The sequence below is a fragment of the Ipomoea triloba genome, chromosome 15, assembly GCF_003576645.1.
Source record: "Ipomoea triloba cultivar NCNSP0323 chromosome 15, ASM357664v1".
In the NCBI taxonomy this organism is placed as follows: Eukaryota; Viridiplantae; Streptophyta; class Magnoliopsida; order Solanales; family Convolvulaceae; genus Ipomoea; species Ipomoea triloba.
The window spans coordinates 5610133-5630589 of record NC_044930.1 but is presented as its reverse complement, the minus strand read 5'-3'; the positions used below and the strand labels follow the sequence as shown (position 1 = coordinate 5630589).

Here is a 20457-nt window from a genome sequence, read left to right as displayed (position 1 = left end):
ATTATCATACTGAAGAATATAAGAAAGATATTGTGTATACTGTATAGATGTGCATGGTAATAATAATGAAAAAGATAACAAAAGTTATAACAACATGAATATTTTGTCCAAAAATTTGTGTAGTACAATTCTTATAGCATAATGTATAAAAAAAATTAACAGAAAAAACATACATAAATCAAGGATATAACTTAAATTGAGACTTATTATATTTTTAGATATAGATACTTCAAGTTCATTAAATTTGAATATATAGTTATTTTCAATATACTGCAACTTCATTTTTATTGTATTACATAAAATATACTAAAATAAACATAAGCACTGTGCATATTTCAAATGGGCCAAGATTACTACCATGGCCCAAATATCTTCGGGGCTTGAAAATAATTGGGTTAGGAACATTTAGTCATCCCATACCACCAATATAAAATGTATTTAAAAAAAAAAACACTTTAATTGAACGGAGTTCATTCAAGTGGTTGTTTCATAAAATGCATGGAGCATTACATTATAGTACACCCATATCACCTCTTGAATGTTGTTTGGGTCAAATAAATATGGTAGAAATTAAATAATTGATTTCCCCAAACCTATACTAGTACGTATGACGACAATGATAGTATGTTAAAACTATCCGGAGAAAACTACATCCAAACTTACTAATTCAGATAAAGTCTTAGATATAAACTTACCACTCAAAACATAAAATTTTCAGCCAGAAATGACATTTTGATTGCTTTGAGGGTTCAAAAAATTACTTGATACTATTTTTTTTTTATCATAATATTAAAGTGATATATAGATAACACTAACCACCAACAAATATTGTCGAAAAACTTGGTTTACACAACATGAATTCACATTCATGCATGGCTAGAAAGCTGGAACAGTCAATGCCTTATTTTACTAACTGCATGGATCACGAGAACTCATTACAAAAAATCATATTTATGTACAGATTTCCTTAGTTAGATCAATAAAATTCATATGTATTTAATCTATAAGTAAATTCAATTCATAGTAAATTTTACTTGTAGTAATTAAGCACAATAAGAACTGAAAATTTTAGAAGTAGACTGGGTCACATGCATGCATATATTGATATATAGCGACAAGGTAAATTGTTTTTGGGTTTGAATGCGTAATATATAGTGCAGGAAAACTGGGGATATACACTTCAATCCAATCAAACTTTTAAAATAGGAATTAAAATGTAATCATATACGTAGAGGGAGTAGATCCATTTCAAACTTGCTGACACCCGGCCATATCATATCCATGGCTTAACCAGAGCAGGTGACTTCTCTTTTTTTTTCTTTTTTTAATAAGAGATTAAAGGTCTGACTTCCATTATAATCCGAAGGCTTTGGAATTTGTCAAGGAAATCCTTTTATATTAGCTTAATAAATCACGTAACGTAACGTTGCTGATGACATACTACCAACCACTATCCCATTAATGAAATCAGCAATATGCATGTTAAGAATTGTTACTATATATATGTGTGTGTGTTTTAGTTCAACACAAAAATGGCACAACATACATCCTTAACACTTCCATGCGTTTTAGTTCTCAGTTTTGCTTTCTCGGTGGTTTTGGCTGATGTTGTCGAGCATTCATTTTACGTACGTAATTCTCTCCACTTTAATTAATTCTTGCTTTGAGTCAGTCAATTATAAACAACCTAAGTTAGAATGATTTATTTTTTCGTGATTTTTTATCAGTTAATGTCACAAGACAGAATTTACCCAATGCACACGCTCAAGTGGTGGTTATGATTTTTATCATCCTTTAATTTTCTAATGCTGTTGCATGTATGTATATGTTACAGGTTGAGGATAATATGATAGTGAACCAGCTGTGTAGTCAGCAAGTGATTACTGCTGTGAACGGAAGTCTTCCCGGTCCGACAATAGCCGTCCGAGAAGGAGACACCCTTGTTGTTCATGTTTTTAACCTTTCCCCCTACAATCTTACCATTCACTGGTATTCTATTTTTTTGTTTCATATGATAAAACATTAATTTATTACGGAGTATATAAATACGTAATAATTAATAATTTCTAAAGTCAAAACACAATTGCTAATTTCTTAGTCCTATTAATTAATTATAACTTGCTAAAAATTGCAAAGTTTTACACTTTTACACAATTTATGAATTTTTTTTAGAGAAAATAATGATATATGTTATTGTTAATTAATCCAACAGGCATGGAATTTTTCAGTATTTAAGTGGGTGGGCAGATGGGCCAGCATATGTGACACAGTGTCCCATACTCCCGGGGAATAGCTACACCTACAAGTTTACAATAACCGGTCAAGAAGGAACTTTATGGTGGCACGCTCATGTTTCCATGCTCCGAGCCACTGTTTATGGTGCTCTCGTTATTTATCCTACGCCTGGTCGTTCCTATCCATTTACACCACCAGATGATGAATTCATAATTCTCCTAGGTAAAATTTATTAAAAATTCTTAGTTTGATTTATTTCTTATAATTTGTAAAATTTACCCCATAATGCCTTCCGGTAGTGATAACGAATTTCTCTGATCACCCAAAATCAAATAAATTAAAATTAAAGGAATAATATATAGCTATGGCTATGGACAGGGGAGTGGTGGAATAGCAACGTTATTGATGTTGATGAACAAGGGAAGCTTACAGGCGTAGGACCAAATATGTCTGATGCCTTCACCATTAATGGCCAACCAGGCGATCTTTACCCATGCTCTTCTGATTGTAAGCATTATATTAATCAAACACATATGGATATATAATAATTTCTTAATTCCTAAATAAAAGATGGAAATTAGACTAAGTATAATACGGGTTTAAAGGTGTCCCTTATATAGTTAGGGCTTATTCAGATACCTCATGGCCCTAAAAAAAATTCCTTTTCTTTTTTAACTAAATGCATTTGACTACAGCTAAAAAATATATATATATTATGTACCAGCTACATATAAAATAAACGTGGTCTATGGCAAAACATATCTACTGCGCATCATCAACGGGGCACTTGACGACCAATTATTTTTCAAGATAGCCAATCATAAAATGGTAGTGGTCGCCGCCGACGCCGCCTACACAACCCCGTACGAAACCGACGTCGTACTTCTCGGCCCCGGACAAACCACGGACGTCCTCATGGTCGCCGATCAGTCTCCGGGGGCGTATTACATGGCCGCCAGAGCCTACGCCAGTGCCAAGTCGGTGCCGCCGCCGCCGTTCGACAACACCACCGCCACCGCGATCATTACTTACGTCGGCGCGCAATCGTCATCAACCCCGACCATGCCTGTCTTGCCGGGCTTTGACGACAAAGATACGGCCCAAAGATTCCACAGTAGTTTGACCGGGCTGGTTAATGGGCCGTTCTGGAGACCCGTCCCCGGCCCGGTGGACGAAAACATGTTCGTTACAGTTGGATTGGGCCTTCTCCCCTGTGCAAACCCGGGTAACATTCCGTGTGCTATCCCAGGCGGGCTTTTGAGACTCACCGCATCTATGAACAACGAATCTTTCCGATTACCGACCACTTTGTCTATATTGGAATCACATTTTAACGGCGTTGGTGGGATCTACACCGACGATTTTCCCGACCAGCCGCCGGTAACGTTCGACTATACGAATCAACAATTCTCCAACCTTAGTGTTCCGGCCAACATAGCGATTTCTATGAGCAGAGTTTCAACTAAGGTGAAGAGGTTGTCGTATAATTCCACGGTCCAAATAGTGCTTCAAAATACTGCATTGGTGGGAATAGAAAGTCACCCTATACACTTGCACGGCTACAATTTCCACATTTTGGCTCAAGGCTTTGGGAACTATGATCCCGTTTCAGACTCGAGTAATTTCAACTTGTACAATCCTCAGGAACGTAATACCATTGCCGTCCCAGCTGGTGGATGGGCTGTCATTAGATTTCAAGCTAACAATCCAGGTATACACATATAATTTTACTTGTGTAACATAATATTTATAGTATGTATTCAACAAATTTTACTTACGTAACGTAACATTTATTATATGTGCTCAACAAATTTTACTTGCGTAACGTAATGTTATTTAATGTATAGGTGCATGGATAATGCATTGCCACTTAGATATGCATCTGGAGTTTGGTTTAGCCACCGTTTTTGTGGTTGAGAATGGACCGACACCAGAGACATCGTTGCCCCCACCGCCACAAGATCTTCCTCAATGTTGATATATAATTTTAGCAAAAAAAAATTGAGATGATGTGTTTAAGAAACTTTAATTTACTTGTCAATAAAAGTGCAATATTTATTAAAATTTTAGTAAAATTGCACGACAGTCCACACTGCAACACGTATAGTAGAATTGAATTTTCAAAAACTTTGTAACTATGCTTCTAGAATTACAATTTGCTAGTCAATGAAAATGTCATATTTTATTACACGTATCACTGCATCAAATCCGCGTTGAATTTGTCAAATGCGTTGGGAGATTGACTTTGCTATTTTGGTAGTTGTTTTGAATTTGAATTTATTTTCAACAAATGTCATCTTTCCGAATAAATTTAAATGTAATTTCTTTACTCGAGCTATATATAAGATCTGTGATACGATTTATTTAATTTGTAACTTAGAAATAAATATGAAATACTACAAAATATATATATAGAAAAGAAAATAGTACATCTACGACAAACCCAAATATTATTATGGAATTACATATGCTCTTCATATATAGTGCGACAAACGAGTGTCTAATGTATTGTAATCCGACCATATTCATCTCCTTTATTTAACATGGGAAAACGAACCAACAAATTACTATATATTATTATGCGTACATGGAGAAAACGATTGAAATTACAGAGAAGCCGGTGCTGGTGCCGGTGAAGACTCCGGCGCATCAGCAACAAGGCTTTCACTGGTGGCAGGGCTTGCCGCCGCCGCTCCACTGCTGGACAGCTCCGCCATGGCTCGCCGGGGGTTGCTCCTTTGCTTGTCACACAGGTCAGGCAAATACACTCCTAAAAATATACCAATATAAATTAATCGCGACATATTATTATTACGTGACATGACATGTTATAATTGACAAAATATGTGACTTATTTTTTTGACTTTTTTAAGTATAGAAAATTTTAAATAAGGAAAGAATAAATTAATTAAATTAAAAGTTGATTCTTACCTTCACCGGCAGCTAAGTTGAAGTAAAGGTCAATGATGTTGGGGCAGTTCTGGTGGCATGCCGGAGAGCAGAGTTTGGCGGTGAACTCTGGCTCAAGCAAGGAATCCGACGAGATTCCGACGGAGTTTCTATCAACACCGCAATCTCCGACGCACTGGTCAGTCTCTATGTACTCGGCCATCTTCGCGACCATCACGTCTGACGTCTTACACTGGTACTCTACCTTCCCTTCATTAGTAGCCGAGTTTTCCAACAAACATCTCTTTCCAGAAGAAGCAATAGAAAATGCACAAACATTTGTAGGTAATTCCTCACAAATGATCTCCCCTAAATAAACAAAACCAATAACACAAAAACATTAAACATCAATCTTTCAAGCTAGATATCATAATATTACAATCTAATATATATACATGATCCATGCAATACATATATAGTATATTGAATAAGAATATGAAAAGGAGTATATATATTTACCAAGAGTGGCTTGAACAAAGAGAGAGCACGCAAAGAAAAGAATCAAAGATGCTTTCAAAGAAGCCATTTTTGTTATGTGTTTGGTGCTCTTTTTTGTGATGTAAAGGGAGAAGGAAAGAGATATTATATGATGTGTTGAAGGGTTTGTGAGAATGAGAAATGGCGATGGAGGGGCATTGTTTATATAGGGGAGGGCACCGATATCATGGGCGGTGACTAAGTTTAGAAGCTTTGTGGACCGGTAAAACCAACATTATTCTACTACTAGTACTTCTATACGTAGATTCTTTCATAATTTGTGTTCTTATAAGTTGATTATTACTACTTTAACCTTTTGACCATTTCTACGTCGTTTTAAATAGACAAAGTAAATAATTGTGTGAATGTGAAATCGTGTCTTTTGTTGTTGATGTTGTTGTTGTTTTTTTTTTTAAAATCCTTTTATCGAACTTCCATTAGTTTCATGCATTAATATTTGATAAATATTTTTTTTAATCAAATATTGTGTCAAATACATATAACGTAAAGCGTTTATACTTAGTTAGTATTTATAAAATTTTGAGTGAGGAGGAAACCTGCAATTAATATTTGAGGATGTACATTTGATTAACTGAAGGACGGATATAAACCAACTTAAGTTGTTCATAGTTAACCGACCCAAACTACAAAAGGTTAATAGATTACTCACGTTGGAAGTTGATCGAACTTATAATCTTGTAGTTACCAAATTAATTGTCTCTTTAACTTTATTTATAAATGGATTTATCTTATAATATTAAATTAACAAAATAATTCTCAAAAAAAAAAAAATAACAAAATAAAAACTTACCGGATTACACAACATTTTGTGAAATTTGTCCGATTATATATCCTTATTAATTACTTGTGAGTTCCTTTTTCGAAATAACTTGTGAGTTACTTAACTCACTAGTCAATACAAATTAACTAGACGAAATGACAATCAACAGTACAAAAGCATTAATTAGTGCAAAGAATATATATTCCCCTATTTTCAGATTTTTTTTAAAAGCATCACTTGTACCAAAATTGTGGACCATATTTTGCGTCATTTATATGACTTATGATGTGTAACATTATCATTCATATTCATTGATTAGTTATGGATCCATCAATACAACTATAGTTAATTTGTTAGAGCTACATGATACATATTGTTTAATAATATAAGTAAATTATTAAACGATACTTTTACCTTGTAGTATATTTAATTTACTTCTTAATGCTAATAACCTTATGCTGAAAAATCTTTGTTTTTAATAATCACCAATTACCATTAAATAATCAATCTTATCACAACTTAAAGAATACACAAAGAAACAAATAAATATTGTCATATAAAAATTATGTGTGAACTCTAAAATGCACCACAAATAGCTTTAAAATACAATTTATAATTTTATAATACTAACAAATGCAACTCAAAAATAAAGTTAAAAAATTAAAATTCCCACAAGTGCATGTACAACACAAACAGTAAAATATACACACCGTTATATTTACAAGTGCAATTTAAAAGTAAACTTTATAATCCACAATATAATTATCAGTAATGAAAAAGTAAAACACAAATTCTATAAAAGGGCACAAATTTACACGTTTGTACCTGGACCGAGCAATACTCTAGAAATTTATATATATATTTCATTTTTTTCTTATTGCTTTCAATATAATTAATTTGATGTAATATGCTTTACATTGTATCAACTACCAAAAGAATAGTTAATTTTATTGGAAATTGGTGAAGAGTCAAGAAGACCCTTGTGGAGCCCACGCGCTGTCTTTCGTCCAATCATTTTTCGACATTATATTTTTCTAAATCAAAATTCTAGGCTGCTTTCTATTGAGTCTTTGACAAGTCATTTTGTTAATTAGTAGACTTTTAGTTTGTTTTACACTTGTATTTCTGCAAGGACTTCAATTCCAAACTTTGGGGGTGCGTTTATGGCTGCCCCTATGAAGTTTCAACCTCTCAAGTTTCCGTATCCGTGTTCGACTATTACTATTTTCTTTCTGGAATCTTATCATTCTTTTTTGGCCCAATTAATTAATTATATGCAATTCAAGAAAAATGAATTCAATTTTTAAAAAGTATATTCCACTCTTGTAAATAGTATAACTTAATATAACTTTCTTACAATAATATTATATTATACTCCGCATTAAGGTTTTCTCCAGTATCTTCGATCTCTTCGTCAGTGGTGGAGTACTTTAGTTTCTTTTTTCCTTGTAATAATCTAAACTTTGTTTATAAATAGTAATGCCGTTTTCATTTTTGTTTCCTCTTTGTAAGGGACGACGTCGTCATTCATCATTGCTATCAAATATGAAACTTCAATTCACATAAACTCTTAACTCCAACCAGATTTTGTTGCTAAGTGTGTAGCTAAAGAACCGCTACAGTACAATAATTGTAGTCGGTCTATTCGGTGTATGCTTTAAGACGCTGACCGCAAAATATATCAACTATCTATATTTTATAAATTATGTGTCATAATATATCTTTTCATCCATTCTTATCAACATATATATATATATATATATATATATATATATATATATATATATATATATATATAGTTCAAATGCGGATGGTGTGCTTAGATACAGTTTTGCGGTGAGAAGAGAACCATCGATCTTTTCAAAATCAACGCCCAGGATTAACAATTATTAAAAAAAAATACGATCGTAATTTTTTGTTTTGGTCAAACTTAATGTGTGTAGTTAAAGTGTGTGATTTTCTTTCTTAAGGTGCGTGATTTCCCTTATTTAGATGCGTGGTTTCTGTGCTTAATGTGCATCAATTTTTCATTGAGAACTTAGGGTGCGTCGATTTAAAGCTTTAGGTGCCTTGTTTTACTTCTTAAGGTGTGTGATTTTCCTTCTTTAAGGTGCTTTGTTTGTGTGCTTAAAGTGCGTGGTTTGTGTACATAAGGTGCGCAATTTTCTTGCTTAAGGTTAAGGTTAAGTTGTTTTGTTCCAGGTGCACATAAAATCACTGATTTGAGTCGTTGATCTAGATTTGATCAATGGCTCATATTAAATCACATGCTCGCACCTAAGCAAATTCCCGCACCAGAATCACTCACTATATATATTCGTCATAATGATGATAAACATAGTGTATTTATTTCTCTATTTTTTTAATGCATATCATGTATCTAAATTTATAAAGTATGTCGTAAGGTATCTTTTCACCATTCTTATCAAAATGTAGTGAATATGAGGTTTTTGGGTAGATCAACGATTAATTGTTGAAAAGTAAAAAGAAAATGGAGTATAGTCAATATTATAAATATTGTAAACATAAAAGTTTACAATAATTATAAAATTGACTATATATAATTTTTTAAATATTTTTTATACATATATTTTCTATGAATATGGAGTAAAATCATAATGAGTGGTTGTATTGGCCCATGCATTTCTCTAATCTCTAAAATTTAATAAATATCAATAATGTTAACTTTTAATTGGAACAAATTTTGTGTTGATGGTATAAATTGTATCTAATGTTTCTTTTTTGTATTGTATATTTGACTTTAAAAAAAAATTTTACTCTTCACATTTTTCCTTTTTGAATTTTTTGTTTAACCTTAACTCTTAACTGGATTAAAAAAAAAAAATCTATTAGTGGCATAAGTGAAATTAAACTTTTCTTTAAATTTTTATTTTTTGTATTGAACATTTATATCTTATTACTTATTATACCATATCATTAATAATTTTTATTTTTTCAATTCTACCCTACTATGTGAAATAAAAAAACGACATACATACATATTTTTATGTAATATTTTTAATAGTTTACTTAATTATAATTTGAATCAATAAATAATACATACATATTTTAATACAATTTCTCATTTGAAAATTTAAGTTTTCATTATTTTAGTTTTAAAAAAAATTAAAATCTTACTTTTTTTCTAAAAGAGTTGAAAATTTCGCATTTAGAAACATAACATTTTTTTAATTTGTATCTTACTTGATGTACTATATATGAATTTTTAATATTTTTTTTGAATACTATTGACTTTATTAGAATGTACTATCTGTTCATATATACTTTCTCAACCAATTAAAACACAAATAGTCAATAGAACCACTTTATGCCACTTGACCACAAAGTCATAGGCATATGGATTATTAACATATTGTAACAAAAATTTCATTTCATTTATTATTGTACGTAGTATTGCTTTTAAAACTCTAACTAAAATATTAAAAAAAAAATTATCAAAGAAAAACTATTTGCATTTTCTAAAGTATATAATAATTTGAAACACAATACCTAGAAAATTTAATTCATTTAAAAAAATTGTGAGATAATAATCTTTCTTATTATCAAAAAATAAAAATAAAAAATTGTCTTCTAATAGTTATAAAATCTATTCGTTTTAGTAAAAATCATTTCAATAATGAGATTTTACTATCTTTTTTCTTGGGGGTTTGATTATTAAACATTTTGTGATCTCACACCGTGCATGTTTATCATTAGTATTATCTAATACATAGGAATAAAAATAGTAGTTTCTCCAAATACATTAAATGGAGTGGAAACTTTATGAAGGGTATGACTTATTGACTTATGACTTGACTTCACAGAGTGTTAGTTGGGGAGCATTTTCCAAAGTAGGAATTTTGTAAATTTTACTTTTTAAATAAAGATGTTTTAAAGTTTATTTTCATCAATAGGTTTTAATTCTAGTTGGACCTAGATCATAATCATCGGCAGATTTATTGGGGGAGTTGTGGGAGCCACTGCCCCTACTGTTTTTAATTAAAAGAGTTTATATGAGAGGGAGATAAAATGTGTGTTGAGAGGTAGTGAATTGAATGATAAAATTATATGTTTAACATTTTATTGAAGGGTTAATTGATAAAAAGAAAAAAAAAAAAAAAAAAGAGAGAGTGAGGACTAATTGGTGTAAGTGAATGAAATTAAAGTCAAAGTAGTAATTAAACAAAATTAAAAAGTAAGAATAAATATGACACTGCTACAATAGACTAAAAGTGAAATTTACTCATTTTACAACTGATTAAATAATATATCAGAATGTAGAAAATTATTATTTTATAATTTTTTACGAATATTATTTAAATATTTTTTATATTCCAACCATTATATACCTAATTAGAGGTGTTTCATATTTGTTATAAACATTTTTTTTATTTGTTTGTTTATTCTGATGCGTATTTTCTATGAATTCCGAGAAAAATTATAATGAATGGTTATGCATTTACTATATGCTTGGTTGACGGGATATACTTAGAAAGGAATGTTATTTTTGAAAATAGATCTATCGTGTTATTTGATAAGGTTCTTTTTTATTTTTTAATTTAAAAATAAAATTTTGAAAATAACTATTTCCCCAATAACGGGAATATCTATTTCAAGAAAAGTTTGATATTAAGTTAATAATGAGTTTTTAGGAAATGCTTATTTTTGTTAATGTCTAATTTGTTCAATTCAGATCATATCAAGACTTGATTATATCTTACACATTTAAATTTTTTTTATTTTAAACTAAAAATCTTATAATTACTAAATTAATTATTTAATTAACTTGGTTGAGAACATATTATTTCTAATTAATACATATGACTAGAAATATATAGCTTTAATTTCAATTACATATTGGTGTGGAAATTTTGTAGGGTATGACGATTTATGACTTTGACTTTGACAAAGTGTTTACGTGTTAGTTTGAGAGCATTTTACAAAATAGGGGCATTTTAAATTTACTTGCCAATGACCTTGTGGTCTAGTGGCATCCGGTAGTGGTATTTGGTTGCACCCCATGTTGAAGGGGGCAGGTCCGAGCCTCAGTGAAGGCGATGCTGACTCTTTGTGCTTCAGTAGGTTGAGAAAGTAGTTTATGAACAGATACTCGATACTGACTCTTTGTGCTTCAGTAGGTAGAAAGTAGTTTATATATTACATTGTAGCCGAGTCAGTAGTACTCAAAAAAAAATTAAGAGACATTTTAAAGTTTATTTTTAAATAGAGTATTTTAATCTTGATAATTAAAATGAAGCTTTACTCTTTAAAAAAAAAAACTAAAATACGTACGAAGTTTATTTATTTACATTCAAAATTTTCCAACGAATCCACTAGCCTGTCTACTTTCAGTGAAAGTGAAACTTGTAATTTTATGGTTAACAAGTTAACAACCCAACTAACTTAGCTGGGTTCACTTATCTATGAGGTTTATTCGTAGTGTTAAATGATTACTTAGTGTTGTATTATGAAAGGACATCTTTATCGTATTTTTGAATGAGAAAATCTTGCAATAATTTAAATATATTTTGATTTATAGGAAAATCCACATGTGCTATCTTAAGTTGCGTTTTTGGCGAAATCTACCTTGTAACACTAATCAGCAAAGGATCTTAACGAGGTAAGTCAGTTTAGGTTGTCCAAAACTAACTATGATTGTCCAAATAAGCCAATCTAAGTTGCCCATATCTAATCTACTCAAATAGAAATAAAAGGCTAATAAGCAACTCTCATGGAGAGTCGAATTTAGAACATTATAATTATCAAGTCAACTGTCTTACTAACTTGATTAAGGATTATCCCGAATATAAACGTACTTAATATTATTAGTATGGTCGTGAATGATAATTAATATAAATAAAATGCAATAATAAACTAATTTAATGGCTATGATGTAAACATGCAAGTGACCACGTCATTTATTGGCAAATAATATATTTTATTTTCTAATATGGTGTGAAATTTGGTGAGATATGAGCTATGACTGGCATGACTTCACAAAGCTTAGACGTGTTAGTTTGGTGACGGGGATTCATTGTCACATAGGGTAATATAATACTAAAAATATAATACTAAAGAAAAATGCAATATAAAAATGTGAAAGTATTACATTTTCCTTTCAAGTATGGAGTATTACATTTTTCATATAAGTAATAAACATTTTATTCATGATTTAATATTACGTTTACTAGTATAAGTATTACATTTCATCATGACTCGATCCGCCTCACGAATAAGAATTCGTGAGACGATTTCATACAAGTTTTACTATGAGATATAATACGGCAGCTTGCTTGAGTGCTTGACCAAAGGCCACAAATTAAAGACTTTGTGCTTTTTCTTGCAGATTTCGTGGAGGACGCTGCAATGATACTTCCATTTCCACATTAATTAAATCCAACCTTATTGCCATGTTGATAAAGGAAATTAATGTTTGTGTCGTATTGAATGGTTCAATTCAATTGAGATAGGTTCTTTATCATATAAGTGGATGTATTTATTGATCTTCTGACTAGTTGAATTGTATTTATCATTTTAAAAAATAATCAAGATTCAAAATAAAAAAATTGTGATAAAAGTATATTTTTCGGTGGGTGTTGCGAAAAGTAGTGTCTTTTATTTATTTTTTAGAATAAACTACACCTACACCTGTTTTAAGAGGTATAGTGTAAAATTATGTTTATATGATTAATTTTGTAGTAGTGTGTCTTCCTTGATTTGAAACCTATACTTACTAATGATATGAACAATATCAAGCCAAGTAAGGTGTAGGTGTACTAGGCCATGCACCTTCTTAACCCAACAGTGTTAAAGAGAAGAGGTAGGCAAAAGCAAACCAATAAAATAATCCTATGTAGGAAGCTTAATTAGTATGCACTTACCACCAACTAGATGATGAAATTATACGCTTAACCAAATATGCAAGATTTCAAAATATTTATTGATGGAAGGGTTAGTTCAACTAAGTACTTTCAAACCTATATCAATTACCACGTAAACAAACTAAAGTATTCCAGAACTATGATTAGAACTACTTAACCACATCACACAAGGCAACTGATGGACAATTTTAATATATGTCCTCGCAAGTGCACGAATCAGTTGTAGTGATAGTGTGCAAAGGTAAGGGACGAACTCACAAGGAATTGATACAATGCAATTTAGACAAAGCAATTTAATGACTTGAAAATAAAATAACGAACTTACAATTCAAAATGCTCAGAACAAATATATCAACGATAAGAATAAACTCAAATGTAAAATAATTGAATCAAATCTCAAGAAAGTAAACAAATAAACAGAACCAAAATACCGAATAACAATCAAGTTGGAAAAACCTAAGAACATGAATCAACTACCACTACTAGTTTTGCTCTGTATGGCGTTCAGAGCAAGTCACGTACCTTAACCATTCGTATGCTTACGACATTTATTCAAATAGTCAAGACCCATTAATCATAGAAGAACTTACGGAATACCCGGGTTATGAACCTAATAAACAATTTAATAAGACAACTAAATCATTTATCAATTCATCTTTCAGAGCACGGAATTAATAGGCATAGTGTTTACTCTATAAATTCGCTTAGATCAATTCAATTATATCATGCTAAAGTTGGCCACCTCTAACATAACTAATCAAAAAGAATAAAATCAAAAGACAAATCTTAATTGGATTAACAATATTAAAACTCAATTCAATGCAAAATATTCATGGTTAAAAGTTCATGTTCCTAGAGTAAAAAGCTTAGCAAAGCATTTTAATGGCAATTAATTTCAACAGTACATAAAACTTAGAACTTAAATACTATCATCTAAACTCCTCAAATCAAATTCAAAACTAACAATTGCAGAATTTAGACAATTAAGAATGACGTGCTGCAGGACTAAAAAAAAGAAAACAAAACCAGATTCAAGCTTAAGACGCCAAATGTCCAGCTGCTGCGCCAAATTGGAATAAAGTCTGCTCAGAAACTACTTCGCACCGCTCCGCCGAAACAATTAAGAAGCTGCTGTCCAGAATTTGTTCGCTCAAATTTCTCTAGCGCTCACCAAGATTACGTAGTTGCCGAACGGAAAAGGTTGCACCGAATCAAATCGGCCACCGTTAAGACGGAACAACACTGCCGGACGGAGGGTTTTTGCTCACCGCCACCGGAATTGATCCGGGCCAGATGATTGATTATTCTTCTTTGCAAAAGTTCTCTTTTTATACTATTTCAGCTCAACTGTTTCCTCGCTAAAATTGCTCCGATCATTGGAAACTTTCGTTCCTACGGCGTCTACTTCTCCGGTTCGTTAATTGACCGTAGCTTCCGTCAATTCCTTTTGTTGGCTGCGTAAGTTCTTTGAAGAATGAAAAGGAAATTTGTTTAATGGGCTACAGATAATGGGCTGAGGTGGATAACAAAACTAACTTAGGTTTAGAAAAACATAATACTAAACTTAATAATAAAATAACCCATAATTTAATTATTTTAAGAAGAACTAAAAAACCATAATTAAATATAAAAAAATATGAACACTAACTAATTACAAATAACTATTAATTAGAAAAATTAAACTAAATTACTAGTAAAAATATTGTTCATCAGCAACCATAATGATATATCTGTAAAAAATAAAAACATGAACACAACATATTTGGTAACCTTATTCGGAGTAGTCACTCCTATGTCTGGAGGCATTTAAGGAAAAGACTAGCTGCTCAATTCCTCATTCAATAATAGTCGATTTCAAGAATCATCTCAAATGAACACAGAGTTATTCAAGGCACAATTATAGCTAAGACATAGCTCGATTTGACACAAAACTTTTGTGAAGAATTGGGCAATTGATCTCCCGATCGATTCGTGTTGAAGGCCCCCCTAATAAAGAGCAGCATAACCTAACTCCCATCATGTTTCCTTGCGACTTACATCCCAAATTTAGTGATTAGAGTATTGGCTTGAACTTCAATGACAACTTTAAATCTTCAGTAGGATTTCAAATCCTTCGTTTAATCCAGTATGTATTTCTTGAGAGTGGAAATCTATCTCAACTCAGTGCATTTTCTTTCTAAATCACTCAACCGAAACCCAACATCCACCTCTGTCTTTTATATAAGCCTTCCGCAATCTTCAAGCCTTATTGCCTTAACTCCCTTGAAGTGTCTTCTAAACTAGTTGAAAATAATTCATCTCCGAGTAGTTTGATATACTAGACTTTAGTAGTTCAGGTTGTAGTTCAGACCTAAAAACAAAATAGGTAGACTGAATGTTGAACAATTTCTTTGTTCCACAAAACTTAACAATCCAGATGATGAGATATACATGAGTGTATTCTTTTTAAAGTCCAGATTATTACCAGATGATGTGTTCAAAACGCTGCAAAAAACTAAGACACATAGTTATTGTTAGTAGGTATGTCGGTCCAACCCCATTCATTTTGAGCCAACCTTATCGAGTTGATAGACTTATTAATTTTTGATTGAGTTTTTATCGGGTTAAATTTTTTTTACCTTAACCTTAAATCGTTAGATTGTTAGACATACCGGGCAAGTTCAACTAAAATGACATTTTAAACTTTTAATTTTAATAAACTAGTACATTTACACTAATAAATATAAACATATACTTCATTTAATCAATACAAACCTCTTTTTTTTTTTTTTTTAAATTGCAACTAAAAATAATTAATATATTTACGCTTATAATATAATAATTATAATAAGTTTGTATTTATTGTTATTTATTTTTATAAAAAAAATCTTTTGTAATATATTTATTAAAAATACTAAAAATAAACTTAAGTATAAACTCACATGTATATTTTGTTCCACATCACTTGTGAAAACAAAGAGTAGCATTGAACGATTCGAGCTATTAGGCCATTCCACTAAATTTCATGCTAGGACGTTTCGGTCATTGAACTTTTATATTTTTGGCTTTTGGCTTTTGGCTTGATTTTTATTGGACTAAATTTTTTGACACTAATTCTAAAATTTTTTGATGAGTTAATTCCATTTTTGGTCCTAGATTCATAGGCGTCATTCCACTTTTAGTCCTTTTTTTTCAAAACATCCCATTTTGGTCCTAGTATTATTGTGGCGTGACCATTTTTGGTCCTTTATCAACAAAATCGTTAAAATTCTCATAAATTCAAGGGCATTTTGGTCTTCAAATAGGAATTTTTTTCAAAAAAGTAAAAATAAAAATATAGCGGATCAACTTACTTTGTAAAAAAAGGTCAAAGTGCCCTTGTATTTAATGTCATTTTAATGATTTTGTTGAAGGGGGACCAAAAATGGTCATGTCACAATAATACTAGGACCAAATGTGGATGTTTTAATAAAAAAGGACTAAAAGTGAACTACCATCTATAAATCTAGGACCAAAAATGGAATTAGTTCATTTTTTGATTTTATTAAACCAACTTACTGATTTCGGACTAAGATTGATATTCTTAATTGTTAAGATTTAGTTGGGCTTACTGCGTAACTAAATCACAATATACATGAATCAAATTGTACTAAAAATTGAATCTAATTATTTGGTTAGCCTCACCTGAATCTAATTATTTGGTTAGCCTCACCCACCCATTGCATTATAAATTCATGTGTTTTTCTCAAATTTTCAATGTGATATTTTTAACAATAATCAATAACACATGAAATATGCTCGAATTTGTAAAAGATAAATACTCCAAAGATCCACCACTACTCTTGCTTAGCCTAATAAATATTGGGCTCTAAGATGCCCAACTTCATAAGAAACCCATAAGCCCAAACAAAAATTTGGAGTCCTCACAAATGACACTAATGATTATACCATGGACCAGGTCCATATTACATTGTGAAACTTTATAAAAAAAGAAATTGTAACCTCAGTTAACACATTTTGTATATAAAAACAATTTCTGTACATGTAAACAAATAACTTGATAATTATTGACATATAATATGATAATTACAACTACAGAAAGTGTCTAACTCTAATCAATTAACTACACATATATAATTTGAATGTTATTTTTGAACTTACAATGCAAAGTAAACTATAGTATAATTTGTCGTACGACACCCAAAGCTGATGTCACCTCGAACCTCCCAAGTCCCAAAGGGAACCACAAATGGAAGAGGAGAAGATCTCTCATGGAAAAGGATAAGTGGCCCCCACCTTCATTCCTAGTAGCCTTTCCCCACCCCACATTACCCAGCCCTCAATCTCTCGCCACCCTCTACCCCACTTCCCCAGCATTCAATCTCCAGAAACAAAAAGAATGCAAGAAATCCATAAAATTTGAGGTCACAAGATTTTGCACAAAGAAAAAAAAAATCACAGGAAAAAGAAGGGCAGAAGAGTAGAAAGCTTCCATGGCAGCCTCCGCTGCAACCTCACAGCTCCTCTTCTCGAGCCCCCGCTCCGTTTCTCGCCGTTCTCTTCACCACCTCTGCGTTCTGGGCGAAAAGACTCAATTTTTATGCCCCAAGAACCGAGCCCACAGTAAAGTGAGGAGGCAAGCAGGGAATAATGGAGGGGTGAGATGCATGGCAGTGGAGACAGAGGCTCAGACAAAGACGAAGAAGAGTGGGTATGCGCTTCAGACCTTGACTAGCTGGCTATTACAGCAAGAACAAGCTGGGGTTATAGATGCAGAGCTTACCATAGTGTTATCAAGCATTTCCATGGCTTGTAAGCAGATTGCTAGCTTGGTACAAAGGGCTGGCATTTCTAACCTTACTGGTGTTCAGGGTGCTGTTAATGTTCAAGGAGAGGACCAAAAGAAGCTCGATGTTGTCTCCAATGAGGTTTGCAGTCATACCCACATTTTTTGTGAACCCTGCATCAGATGCACCTTATTTATCTGGATGATGAATATTTGAATTGTAATCAATGAACATTACATTAAGTAAATTCTTATATTCTAAATTTCTGATGATGAACAATCTCCCTGACAATTGCCATGTTTTGAGTTAATAGAGACATAATTCTATTTTCCTCCAATGCATAGTTTGTTATTGTAAAACATACCCGGCACGGGGAGCTTAGTTGGTTCTTGGGTGAAAAATTGTGTGTAAGGATGTGGCATTAGCCCTAGTAGTCGCAGTGTCAGAGTTGCATCTAATGTGGTGACTTCTTGTGAGCACCTGACACTACTCATTCCTTTATTACCTCCACAAATCCTGTCAGGTGTTGCATCTAATGTGGTGACTTCTTGTGAGCACCTGACACTACTCATTCCTTTATTATCTCCACAAATCCTGTCAGGTCCGGGGGTGGGGTCCAGGGTGAGGGATTTCGCTTTTGAGGGCAAGAGTTTGTAAAACATACCATGAAGTGTTTAATTTATTGGGGGTGACAAGTGATGTTGATACTATGGTTCATGAAAAATTGATCATTAAAACCTGCCATAATAGCATTTATTGCCAATGGACTGAGATACAGTTCATTTCTTGAGAAAATATGCCATGGTTTTTACAAATTAATGTTTTGGTGATTGATATCATGATCAGGTGTTCTCTAATTGTTTGAGGTCAAGTGGAAGGACAGGGATCATAGCATCAGAGGAAGAGGATGTGCCTGTGGCAGTGGAGGAGAGTTACTCTGGGAATTACATTGTGGTATTTGACCCCCTTGATGGATCATCAAACATTGATGCTGCTGTGTCTACTGGCTCGATCTTTGGCATTTACAGCCCGAATGATGAGTGCCTGGCGGATATTGGCGATGATGCTGAGGTAATATGCATAATAATCTTGAAAACACACAAAGTTTGTGTTGTTTCCTTGCTAATCCTATGTAATGCAGAAAATTAAACAATCCTGTCAATACAACATTATAGTCTAATGAAATTCGAGAAATCAAACGTTTTATGGTGATAAAAATTGCAGCTTGACACAGGGGTACAGAAATGTGTAGTGAGTGTGTGCCAGCCAGGGGATAACCTCCTAGCAGCAGGCTATTGCATGTACTCGAGCTCTGTGATCTTCGTTCTCACCTTGGGAAAAGGCGTTTTCGCCTTCACCTTGGACCCTATGTATGGCGAATTCGTTCTCACCCAAGAAAACATTCAGATCCCAAAGGCGGGGAAGATATACGCGTTTAATGAAGGCAACTACCAGCTCTGGGATGATAAGTTGAAGAAGTACATTGATGACCTTAAGGACCCTGGCCCTAGTGGCAAGCCTTATTCTGCTAGGTACATTGGCAGTTTGGTGGGAGACTTCCATAGAACTCTTTTGTATGGAGGCATTTATGGGTACCCAAGAGACAAGAAGAGCAAGAATGGGAAGCTAAGGCTTCTGTACGAGTGCGCCCCGATGAGCTTCATCGTGGAGCAAGCCGGTGGAAAAGGATCGGATGGCCATAAAAGAATTCTTGATATCACACCAGTTGAGGTGAATATAATGAATGGCTCTCTGTTAAAATTATGAGTCTTATATTTGCTGATATAAACTGAATCTGTGATTTGTATTTGCAGATACACCAGCGAGTTCCTCTATACATTGGAAGTGTGGAGGAAGTTGACAAGTTGGAGAAGTACCTAGCTTAATCCAAGAATGAAATGCAGAGATGAGTACATTGAAGCCATGGTGTTGTTTTGGACCACTCTCAGATGTATATCAGAATCTACAACTTAAAATAATGCATTGTAAACACTTGAAAATAAAATATTCTTTTGATCTTTTCTGAGTCAGGCAAAATGATTGTACATCACTAGATGTTTTATAAGTGCTGCAGTTCATTTATGCAAATAGTTGAGTTTTTCTTTAAAAAAAAAAAAAAAAAAAAAAAAAAAAAAAAAAAAAAAAAACAACAAACAAACAAAGACTCAAGAGCCAAAGCCAACAAACATAGTTTATTTATTTATTTATTTATGCAAATATTTTTGAGTGATGAGAGAAATTAAATCTACATCTACTACTTCAGTACTTGAGAGTGTGTATTCGATAAATCAATAGTTGATGGACTCAAATCAAGAAAGTTAATAAGTTGCTCCGGTTGGGAAGTGAACTTGTAACTTAAAAAAAAAAA

General features: G+C 32.4%; 3 protein-coding genes across 4 annotated transcripts in view; 2 read left to right on the top strand and 1 right to left on the bottom strand.

Annotated features, from left to right (window-relative positions):
• Window positions 1–1532: 1532 nt before the first annotated feature.
• Window positions 1533–4447, top strand: LOC116006859 (laccase-7-like). The gene is made up of 6 exons (XM_031247356.1): window positions 1533–1628; window positions 1835–1989; window positions 2213–2457; window positions 2614–2742; window positions 2960–3946; window positions 4083–4447. Exons 1-6 carry the CDS (start codon window positions 1533–1535, stop codon window positions 4211–4213), a joined length of 1743 nt encoding a protein of 580 aa, XP_031103216.1. The 3' UTR covers window positions 4214–4447.
• A 171-nt stretch (window positions 4448–4618) lies between these two features.
• Window positions 4619–5803, bottom strand: LOC116006301. The gene is made up of 3 exons (XM_031246619.1): window positions 5644–5803; window positions 5167–5493; window positions 4619–5005 (listed from the first exon to the last, which is right to left on the bottom strand). Exons 1-3 carry the CDS (start codon window positions 5708–5710, stop codon window positions 4842–4844), a joined length of 558 nt encoding a protein of 185 aa, XP_031102479.1. The 5' UTR covers window positions 5711–5803; the 3' UTR covers window positions 4619–4841.
• An 11881-nt stretch (window positions 5804–17684) lies between these two features.
• LOC116006445 (fructose-1,6-bisphosphatase, chloroplastic-like) overlaps window positions 17685–20457 on the top strand; it is an 8834-nt gene continuing 6061 nt past the window's right edge. The window contains exons 1-4 of one of the 2 annotated variants that reach the window (XM_031246810.1): window positions 17685–18230; window positions 18936–19160; window positions 19314–19820; window positions 19904–20015. In XM_031246810.1, the coding sequence (XP_031102670.1) occupies window positions 17796–18230; window positions 18936–19160; window positions 19314–19820; window positions 19904–19975 (1239 nt within the window). In that variant the 5' untranslated portion in view covers window positions 17685–17795 and the 3' untranslated portion in view covers window positions 19976–20015. Of the gene's footprint in view, window positions 18231–18935; window positions 19161–19313; window positions 19821–19903; window positions 20127–20457 lie in introns of those variants that run through there. The other variant, XM_031246809.1, reaches the window with a different exon arrangement.

What these genes read in the sequence shown, in the direction of transcription:
- LOC116006859 (XM_031247356.1), top strand. Translation starts at nt 1,533, where the DNA reads ATGGCACAACATACATCCTTAACACTTCCATGCGTTTTAGTTCTCAGT. An exon ending in TGAATTCATAATTCTCCTAG is followed by an intron (nt 2,458 to 2,613) that starts GTAAAATTTATT and finishes GGCTATGGACAG; the next exon opens with GGGAGTGGTGGAATAGCAAC. An exon ending in TTACCCATGCTCTTCTGATT is followed by an intron (nt 2,743 to 2,959) that starts GTAAGCATTATA and finishes ATTATGTACCAG; the next exon opens with CTACATATAAAATAAACGTG.
- LOC116006301 (XM_031246619.1), bottom strand. Translation starts at nt 5,710, where the DNA reads ATGGCTTCTTTGAAAGCATCTTTGATTCTTTTCTTTGCGTGCTCTCTC. An exon ending in CTTTGTTCAAGCCACTCTTG is followed by an intron (nt 5,494 to 5,643) that starts GTAAATATATAT and finishes TTGTTTATTTAG; the next exon opens with GGGAGATCATTTGTGAGGAA. An exon ending in CAACTTAGCTGCCGGTGAAG is followed by an intron (nt 5,006 to 5,166) that starts GTAAGAATCAAC and finishes GTATATTTTTAG; the next exon opens with GAGTGTATTTGCCTGACCTG.